The following is a 10,228-nucleotide window of genomic DNA, read 5'->3' as shown; positions in this document are numbered from 1 at the left end:
GGCCTTTGAACTAAGTAAGATCCTGCAAGCTACATGGTGCAACCAAAAAATAAATAAATAAAACCCTGTCATTTCAAGTAAGTTACAGGAATGGAATCGCTCAATCTTTGGGAATGGTCTTTTTTTCCTAATTCCTAAGTCTCAGCCTAATTCTTTGGGGATTTAGTGGAACAAGGCTCAGTAGTTGACACCTTGTATATGGGGTTGAGTGGACCCTAGGCTGTGTTTAACCATTTATATGTGGAAGGACCTCTGGGCGGATTCCAGGTTTGGCTGTTGTAAATAAAGCTGCTGTGGGAATTCCCTGGAGGTCCCGGGGTTAGGAATGGATGTTTTTGCTATTGTGGGCCTGGGTTCAATTCCTGGTCAGGGACCTAAGATCTTGCAAATTGTGCAAGAATGCCAAAGGAGAGAGAAAAAAGAAAAACAGCACAAATCTTCACTTACAGGTATGAGCATTCCATTTCATTGCATTTTTTTGTGTATATGCTCAAGAGTGCAATTGCTAGGTCGTATGGTTGCTGTGTGTAGCTGTTTTTTTTTTTTAGGATCTCACCTCCCCATAGCACCTTCCCCGGGAAAAAAAAAAAAAAACCTGCCAAACTGTTTTGTCGAGTGGCTGCACAACTTTGCATTCCTACTTACAACGTATGAGGAAGTCAGTTTTTCTCTGTTCACACCACTTGGTGTTGCCACTGTTTTTAATTTTAGTCATTCTGATAGGTATGGAGTATTTATTTACTCTGGCTGCCCTGGGTCTTTGTTGCTGAGCATGGACTTTCTGTGGTTGCGGTGATCAGGGACTCCTTTCTAGTTGCAGTGGGATGGCTTCTCATTGTGGTGACTTCTCCCTGTTGCAGAGCACAGGCTCTCAAGAGCTGGCTCAGTCATTGTGGGACTAGGACTTGGTTGCCATGCAGCATGTGGGAACTTCCTGGATGAGAGATTGAATCCAGGTTCCCTGCCTTGGCAGAAGGATTCTTAGCCACTGGACCACCAGGGAAGTCCCTAAAGTTTCTTTGAATATTATTCTTATAATGACATTAAGTGATCAGGAGCTATGATCCTTCTCAGTTTCTTAGGAATTTTCTCCTGTGCCTGAGCGGGACTGAAGACCAAATACAAACCATGTGTCACTTGCAGTAAACAAAGGGTGTTTGTTCAAGTTCCTACCAGGGCACCTGGCTCCCCACTCTGGGCCTGAGTCACCTGAGTGAGATGAGAGCCTGTTACACTCCATCCCCTGGGGCCCAGGGATAACCAGGCAGCAGGCAGCATGGCTTCTGCTTTGCAGTAAGAGATAGCACCTCCGGTCTTGTACTCCGGGGTTATGGATGCCTGGGAGGCCAGGCCAGCTCCATGGAGCCTGCTGTGTGTGGGATGGTTGTTCCAGTCTCCCTGTTCTCTGGGAAGAAGGCCTTGTCCTGTGGGGTCTCATCCGGAGCTCAGCACCCTCCACCGTTTTCCCCATTTGCCACCCTGGGCTCTCATGTCTCAGCCCCCACTGTAGGCACTGTCAGCAGGGGACAATGCTGAGCTCCTTGCAGCACCAGGGCATCCATGGGGGTGGGGAGGGAATGCCTTCTGCCCTCCTCCTGCCCTCCGAATCTCAGGATGTTCCCCTGGAGATGTAGTGAGAGCCTTGCCACTCAGATGAGAGCAGGGCAGCAGCTGGGAACAGAAAGGCTTTGAAGATCTGGAACCAACCCACTCCTTCCCCAAACTTTGCAGAAATGGAGGCTCTCTTTCTAGGGCAAGTGCTCCTTGGGCCCGCATCTCCACCTCTCATTTCTGTCTCCCACCAGCCCCGCAGGAGTGGTATGAATGTCCCCACAGGAACTGGCATGCAAGAAGCACACACAAGCTTATAGTGAAAGTAGTGAAAGCCAGTCGTGTCTGACTCTTTGCAACCCCTTGGGCTATACAGTCCATGGAATTCTCCAGGCCAGAATCCTGGAGTGAATAGCCTTTCCCTTCTCCAGGGGATCTTCCCAACCCAGGGATCAAACCCTGGTTTCCCACATTGCAGGAGGATTCTTTACCAGCTGAGCCGCCAGGGAAGGCCTTTTTCTTGAGGGCCACATCTCGTCGACCTCATGGGACCAAGGAGGTGACGAGCCACCAGATGACCACATGGGCATCAGGCAGGGAGGTAGGAAGGATGAGCACTGGGGCTGGAGACTCTCTGTTTTCAGAGAAGGTGAAAGCCTGGCTTTGGGGGGAGGGGAAAACTGCAATTTGGTCCAGCCGCTGGCCTCACCTGGCCCTGCTGACTCCCTCGGGGCCCCTGCACTGCTGTCCTTCTGCGTTGCTCCTGCCCTCACCACCTTTGGTCTTTGCTCAGTGTCAGCCCTTCATCAGCCCCTCCCTGACCTCCTGATGTGAATCACACCCCCACACACAGACACACACTCTGTGCCCCCATCTAAGGGCTTTTCTTCCCACATGGATCACTCCTGTATCACACTTAGTACAGTTTATTTGAGGGCTGCTTCCTTCCTCCCAGGAGGACAGGGCCTGTGTCCCCACCCCCAGCTTCCCCGCTTCTCCTGGGATGCCCCAGCCTGGAAGGGGCACCAGGGAGGCCACCCTCACAGCAGCTGAGGGACCTGGGGCGAGTGTCTTCTTCTCTGTGTCGCTGTCTACTCTCTGTAATGGTACCGCTGGGTTCCTAGGAGGGGCTGCTGAGGATTCTGTGTCGAGGGCCCCAAGACTGTCCTGGCCCCAGACGCCTCCTTGGCTGGCCAGGTGCCCACAGATTGGGTTCCAGGAGGACAGGGAGCCACAGCTCCCTGGAAGCAACAGCTCCCCGGAAGCCATGTAATCAAAAGCTGCGCCTCCCAGAAGCCCCCACCTGGGGTCTGGTAGGTCCTGGCCCCTGGGGGACACCACTGGTGCCAGCCTGGTCCTCAGGCAGGGCTCTTAGGTCAGAAGAAAATACTGGGTGGTCTGAGCCCTGGTCTTTCCTTGGGTCTGGGGCGGATCTGCACAAAATGTGAGGCCACCGAGATGGGGGCACTGAGGACTGTGGGTATTACAGGAAAGTCAAACCTCAGCTTCCAGGTGGTTCGGGTCCCCTGAAGATTCCAAGCAGGGGATCAGGAGATCCTTAAGCCCGGGCCAGTGGGGGGCTCAGTGCAGGGCAGGCACCAGCAGCTGCAGCAGGACCCCGACCAGCAGTGCCAGTAAGGTTGGGCAGGCAACCTGGTGGGCAGTGTCCATGGGGCTGGTGGGGGGCTGAGGGTGGCAGTCCGTGGTGTAGGGCTCCACGCAGGCAGCAAAGGCCATGACATGTGCCACAAAGGTCTGCTCCTGCACGCCGTGCACCAGGTGTGCCCACGGGCCTCGTGCAAACACTGCCACGTCCTCACCGGCGTGGGTCTCGCTCCATAGGGGCACTGCAGCTTGCTGCTTGTAGTTGGGGTCCACTGGCAGGAGGGAAGGGATTCAGGGTGGGAAGGAGGTGGCCATGACCTCGCCTGAGTTCCAGGCCTGAGTTCTCCCCTCTTGCCATCTCCTGCACCCCGAGGGCCCACCCAATGCACTCACTGCTCTCAGTTTCATCCACATCAGGTCATAAGCCCCAGTACAGTTGGAATCCAGGGCCATTTCCATAATGGAGGGAGGTGTAGGATCCACCGTCATTGGCCTTGCCATCAGCCAGCGCTGCAGGGTGGAGGGAACCCCGTGATCACACTGACCCCAGTCTTTGGGGTGCCTCCTCTGTTGCTGAGCCCAAGCACTTCTTGCCTGCTCACTGACTTAATCCTCACCAGAGCTCAGAAGAGCAGTTGGTATTAATATTCCCCCACTTGGCAGATAAGGGGACTGGCTCAGAGCACATTGTGCCAGGTAATTTTGGGCAAGGACCTGCCAGTCTCCATGGGATTACCGAAAATGGAGGTCCCACGAAGTGGGTAGCCACCGAAAGTGAAGACATGGGAGTGGTCGGCGGTGACAAGGGTCATTGTGTCTGCTTCACTGGTGAGCTCGTTAGCCTTGGCAATGGCATTGTCAAACATGACCGCCTCGGTCAGCGCCCGATAAGCTATGTTTGCATGATGTCCATGGTCAATGCGGCCTCCTGCAAGAAGGTCGTGAAAGATGGGTGATGCCAAACCGACCCTGAGTGCCGCCCCTTCCCCCTCTGATCCACAAGGAGCTGCCACTCACCCTCCACGAAGAGGAAGAAGCCCCGAGGGTTTCTGCTCAGCACTCGCAGGGCCTCCTCCATCATCTCCTCCAAGGATGGGTCCTTGGTGGTGTCTCGGTCGATGTTATAGGCCATGTCTCCTGGCTCAAAGAGGCCTGTGGGAAATGGGACCAGTGGTGACCTGCAAGCTGGGGATGGGGGTGGGGGGCCCGTGGCACCCTTCCTGGGGAGGACAGTCGGGGTGGGTGGGGTTACCCATGAGGTGTGTTACACTGGAGTCATTGGCCGCCTGAAGGAGCGCCGTGCGGTTCCACACATACTGGGTTCCCTGGGAGGGCAGAACCAGGCCTCAGCCCATAGCCCGACATGCCAGGCCCAGCCCCGCTGTACCCCCCAACCGTGAGCTCCCATCACCTGGTGCTTGGCCTGCCACTCCTGCACCAGATTCCGCTTGTCCTTCCGGACTTCGTTCTGTCTGCTATTTTCTGGGTATTCAGGGTCTGGGGTCCTCTCAGGAAACATGTACTTTTGGCCTCCACCCAGGATTACCTGGGGCCAGAGATTAGGGCAGGTGAGTTTGGGGCTGGCCCTTGGCTCTGCCTTCACACAGCCCCTAACTCTATCCACCAGGTCTGTGGGATGGCCTGTCCGCACCTGTACCTCCTACGTGGTTACCTCCCCCCATTCTGGCAAACACACAGAGACTCTGCAAGACCCCAGACTGTGGGTTGCCTGGGACTGGGACATGTGTTCCACCATCTCTTCCCAGCCCCGCCCTTAGCCCCTCATGTCACAACTCACGTCAATGTCCATGTTGTAGACCAGCTGTTTGGCGATGTCCTGGCAGCCCTCCCTCTTGGCCTCGGCAGGCATTTGAGCATCAGAATACCAGTTTCGGTTCACCGTGTGTGCGTAGGCCCTGGCTGGGGAGGCGTGCTGCACCCTGGTGGTGGTCACCACTCCCACTGACTTCCCTGAGGGTGGCAGAGGTCACGGTGGGCCACTGAGGTCTCTGAGCCCGTCCCTGCCCAGGAAGCTGACACCCAAGCCCACCTGCTTTCTTGGCCTGGTTCATCACAGACGTGACCTCGTTCCATATGTCGTGTTACACTGATTAAATTGGGCGGCTGCACTTACACCGATGACCTTCATACGGGTCTTGACCCCACACAGGTAAGCAGTGGTCGTGCCTGCGCTGTCGGGCACATCTCTGTCCACGTTGTATGTCTGGGGGCAGAGATGCCTTCAGCTCTGCTGGCATAGACACCCAGCTCCTGACCCAGGCCCTGGGCCCATCCTTACAGCCCCCGGCCCCATCTCAGCCCGAGACCCTCCTGGGGCTTTCCCTCCTACCCTGCTCCCTAGGCCCACACCCACCCCTCTGGTGTAGACCACCCTGAGGCCACTTGGCCCTTACCTTGGACAGAGCCATGTAGGGGAACTGGTCCATGGCCAGGGGTGTCTCAGTCCCGGCTTGCCAGCCATCTGCCCCTTTAGGATCCGAGTGGCTGTCACCGTGGAAACCCCCATCCCTGAAGGTACACACTGTGTCGGGTCTGAGTCCCTGGGGCCAGCCTGGGTCAGCCGGCAGCCCAGGGCTCCAGGGTTGTGGGGGGACAGGAGGTGGACCGGCCTAGCGCACTCACCATCGCCCAAGAAGAGGATGACATTCTTGGTGGCTGTCTGGATGGGCTGCAGCTTCTTAGCCACATCAAGAGCCTGGGCTGCCTGGCGGTTCCAGAAGGCGGGGTCTTCCTCCTCGACTGCCCAAGGGGAGAGTGGAAGTCAGGTCAGCCTGGGGCCGCCCCTGAAAGTAGGGGTTGCCGGGAGCTGCCTGGTTACCTGGGACGAGGCCGAGGGAGAGCTGTAGCTGCAGGCCCAGCAGCAGCAGCACGCAGGCCTCCTGCATGGCTGTGTGATGGCGGAGGGTCAGGATGGGACCTGGGGAGGCCGGGTCTCGGGCAAGACTGGGACACCAGGTACCAGGTCAGTACTAGCTGCCTGGCCTTAAATCTGGGGAGGTTATAGTTGCCGGTTGTAAAAGCCTCCATGTCCCTCCCAATGCCCCGGATGGCCACACCCTGCCCCTCACCTGCCCTATGACTTTGAGCCCTGTTGCCAGGGGGAGGTCGTGGGTGTGGCTGAGCCAGCAGGGGTCCTGAGGAGGCAGGTCCCTCCCTCACAGGATGGTCCCCAGCTGTCTCCTCAGGGTGGGGTGGGGATTAGGGTGCAGATGTCTTAGGCCTGAGGAACGTTTTCAAGGTCCTGACTGAGGCTCCTCCCAGCCCTCTGCTCACCAAGTCCTGTGGGAGAACCATTTCTCCTTCCTTCACGTGTTCAGTGTTTTCTGAGACTCAGCCTTGGCCTGGTTTGGTTCCCAGTGCTGAGGGGGGTGGGCTGGAGGCACACAGCCTGGGCCAGGGGCCTGGGTTAGTTCCCTGGTGCCCTGAGGCAGAGATCCATGGGGAGGCCTGTCTGCCCTGCCCCCTGCGCAGCTCCTCACCAGACTTGACCTGGGCGGGAGGTGTGGGCACTGGGCTAGTGGGGGCACCTGGGAGCCTGGGCCCAGCTTCTGCTGTGGAGAAGGATGGGACTGGAGGTGACAGCAGAGTGGGGGCCTTGTCTGTGTCTTCAGTTACTGAAGTGCTGGGTCTGCAGCGCTGTTTGTGTATAAGGTACTTGTAAAGGGCTGACAGGTGTGGGCCTAGTGCTCCGTATGTGACGTTGACCTCTGTTCCCTTGGACAGGTAGATGGATCCAGGGGTGAGTCTGTTCTCTCCACAGGCCACACACTCTCACAGGAATAGCCTAGGAGCTAAAAGCTTTCAGTAACCCCAGGTTGGGTTCAAAAGCAATCCTCCCATCCCACAATCTCTCTTCTGGGTGTGTATCCCCAAGAACTGCAATCAAGATCTGGAAGAGGAATTTGCACACCCGCATTTTAGCAGCCTTATTCATGGTAGCAAGAGGTGCAAGCAAGTCCAGCATCCACAGCAGAAAAACGGATCAACAAATTGTGATGTAGCTATGCAGTGGAATACTACGCTGCCTTAAAAAGGAAGGTAAGTCTCACACCTGCTACGACATGGATGAACCTGCGGACATGATGCTCAGTGAAAAAAGTCAGTCAGAAAAAGACAAACACTGCGGGGTTCTACTTCACTAGGGATCCCAAGTAGTCAAATGATTAGAATCAGAAAGTTGGATTGTGGCACCAGGAGTTGGAAGGAGGGGGACCAGGGACTTGTTCAAGATACAGGCTTTCAGTTTTACAAGATGACAAAGTTCTGTAGATCTGTGGCCAACTATATGAATAGACATAACATTAACGGTCTGGGTATAAAAATGGTGAAGATGGTAACTTTTTTTCCCTTTTAAATTTTTTCTTTTTTTTTTTTTTAATGCGCAACAGAGCATTCTGAATCTTAGTTCCCCAAGCATGGGTGGAATCTATGCCATCTGCTGCTGCTGCAGCTGCTGCTAAGTCGCTTCAGCTGTGTCCGACTCTGTGCGACCCCAGAGATGGCAGCCCACCAGGCTCTGCCATCCCTGGCCTGCAGCCTCCCAGGCTCCTCCGTCCGTGGGGTTTTCCAGGCAGGAGCACTGGAGTGGGGCGCCATTGCCTTCTCCAATGCATGAAAGTGAAAAGTGAAAGTGAAGTCGCTCAGTAAGTGTCTGACTGTTTGTGACCCCATGGACTGCAGCCCACCAGGCTCCCCCGTCTGTGGGGTTTTCCAGGCAGGAGCACTGGAGTGGGGTGCCATTGCCTTCTCCAGGCAGGAGCACTGGGGTGGGCGCCATTGCCTTCTCCAGGCAGGAGCACTGGGGTGGGCGCCATTGCCTTCTCCAGGCAGGAGCACTGGGGTGGGTGCCATTGCCTTCTCCAGGCAGGAGCACTGGGGTGGGCGCCATTGCTATCTGCAGTGGAATCTTTACCCCTGCACTGCAGGAAAGTCCCACGATGGTAATTTTTATGTTGTGCTTTTTGTCAGAATTAAGAAAATTTTCAGACTTCCCTGGTGGCCCAGGGGATAAGAATTTGCTTGCCAGTGCAGGGGATATGGGTTTGATCCCTGGTGAGTTGATTCCACTTGGCGTGGAGCAGCTAATCTTGGGTGCCACAGCTACTGAACTGGCACTCTAGAGCCTGGGAGCTGCAAGTACTTAGGCTGTGTGCCACAACCACTGAACACTGGAGTCACTGGGAGCCACAACTCATGAGCCCCTGAGCGGCAGCTACAGAAGCTTGCAAGCAGGAGAGCCAATGAGTTGCAACTACAGAACCCGAGCACTGCAATTGCTGAAGCTGTGCTTCTAGAGCCTGTGTTCTGCAACAAGGGAAGTCACCGCAATGAGAAGCCTCTGCATTGCAAGTAGAGGAAGACCCCATGCGACAAGGAAGATCCAGCACAGCCAAAAATAAATAACTAAATGATAAATAGCAGTATGTACATGTCTAAAAAAACAATTAAAAAACAAAAGCCTTTCCTCCCAGTCCTGCCCACCCCAGTGGACCTTGGTAGCCCCCTCCCCAGTGTGCCCTCCCCTCAGGCAGAGCCTCTGAGCTCTTCCTCCCTTGACCTGCTGTTCACTCATTCAGCATGCTGACCCAGGGTATCCTCTACTTACCCTCTAGAGCAAGGGTCCCCAACCCCTCCAGACTGAGGACTGGTACCTCCTGTTAGATCAGCGGTGGAATTTGATTGGAAATAAAGTGCACAATAAAATGTAATGGACTTGAATCATCCCGAAACCATTCCCCTTCTTTCCAGTTTGTGGAAAGTTTATCTTCCAGGAAACTGGTCCCTGGTGCTGAAAAGTTTGGAGACCCCTGCTTTAGAGGACCTGCCTGCTGGGGATGGGGGGCACCCTTCCTGCCTTTGCCAGCCGCCCCACAGCTGCTTCTGTCCCCCTCATAGTCCTGTGCTCAGAAAATTCTTGGCTAACGGTCAGGAGGAACTAACTCCTGGGTAGGCCCTTAATTAACTGATTGATTCTTTTGATCAGTCCATAGGTTAAATTTTTATTACTGCTAGATTTGTCTTCAGTCCAGTGAATTCCCAGTCCCTTTGTTAAACTTGAATTTTTGACATGAAATGACTGTAGATTCACACGTGGTTTTAAGAAATAATACAGACATCCCTTGCATGCTTTCTCCAATCTTCTCTGACGGTATAACTCAGATTTTCACATTTCTGTTCAGAGTCGGCCGTTTTACCTGCACTCACTTGCGTGTGCGTGGGTTCTGTACCATCTATCATACATGCGGGTTCATGTAATCACACCATAGTCAGGACACTGAACAGCTCCAACCCCTAGGACCCCTTTATAATCACCCTGCCCTCTGTCCCTAATAGCTTCCTGTGTTTGTAAAATGTTGTCATTTTAGGGACTCCCTCTTGGTCCACTGGTTAAGACTCCACACTTTCACTGCTGGCAGTGGGTGTTCCATACCTGGCCTGGGAACTAAGATCCTGCATGCTGCATGGTGCAACCAAAAAAAAACAAAACAAAACCCCGAAACCCTGTCAATTCAAATAAGTTACAGGAATAGAATCACCCAATCTTTGGGAATGGCTTTTCCCCCCACTCAGCCTAATTCCCTGGGCATTCACTGGAGGAGGGCTTGTGTCTGCGATGGAGTGGAGCCTAGGCCATGCTTAACTGTTCACGTGTGGAAGGACCTCTGGGCCGATTCCAGGTTTGGCTGTTATAAATAAAGCTGCTGTGGGAATTCCCTGGTGGTCCTGGGGTTAGGAAGGGGCACTACCCCTGCTGTGGGTCTTGGTTCGATTCTTGGACAGGGAACTAAGATCCTGCAAGTTGTACAGCAAGGCCCAAAGAGAAAAAGGAAAACAGCCACACATCTTCATGAATGGGTTTCTGTGTGAGCATTTCATTGCATTCAGTTTCTCTGGGTAAGCCCCCAAGAGTGCAATTGCTTCCCTCATAACTAAGTTGGTAAAGAATCCACCTGCAATGCAGAAGACCCTGGTTTGATTCCTGGATCGGGAAGATCCTCTGGAGAAGGGATAAGCTACCCACTGCAGTCTTCTTGGGCTTCCCTTGTGGCTC

General features: G+C 54.6%; 1 protein-coding gene across 1 annotated transcript; it reads right to left on the bottom strand.

Annotated features, from left to right (window-relative positions):
* Positions 1-2,570: 2,570 nt before the first annotated feature.
* LOC112582943 (intestinal-type alkaline phosphatase-like) lies at positions 2,571-6,860 on the bottom strand. The gene is given in 13 exon segments (XM_044937958.1): positions 2,571-3,428; positions 3,550-3,666; positions 3,893-4,084; positions 4,174-4,308; positions 4,409-4,481; positions 4,568-4,702; positions 4,955-5,127; positions 5,207-5,251; positions 5,254-5,380; positions 5,571-5,626; positions 5,629-5,685; positions 5,800-5,916; positions 5,996-6,860. Coding segments are annotated over 13 exon segments (1,590 nt in total). The 5' UTR covers positions 6,063-6,860; the 3' UTR covers positions 2,571-3,132.
* Positions 6,861-10,228: the final 3,368 nt, after the last annotated feature.

This window comes from Bubalus bubalis, chromosome 2 (assembly GCF_019923935.1).
Source record: "Bubalus bubalis isolate 160015118507 breed Murrah chromosome 2, NDDB_SH_1, whole genome shotgun sequence".
NCBI classification, from domain to species: Eukaryota; Metazoa; Chordata; class Mammalia; order Artiodactyla; family Bovidae; genus Bubalus; species Bubalus bubalis.
This window is presented reverse-complemented; position numbering and strand designations above follow the sequence as displayed.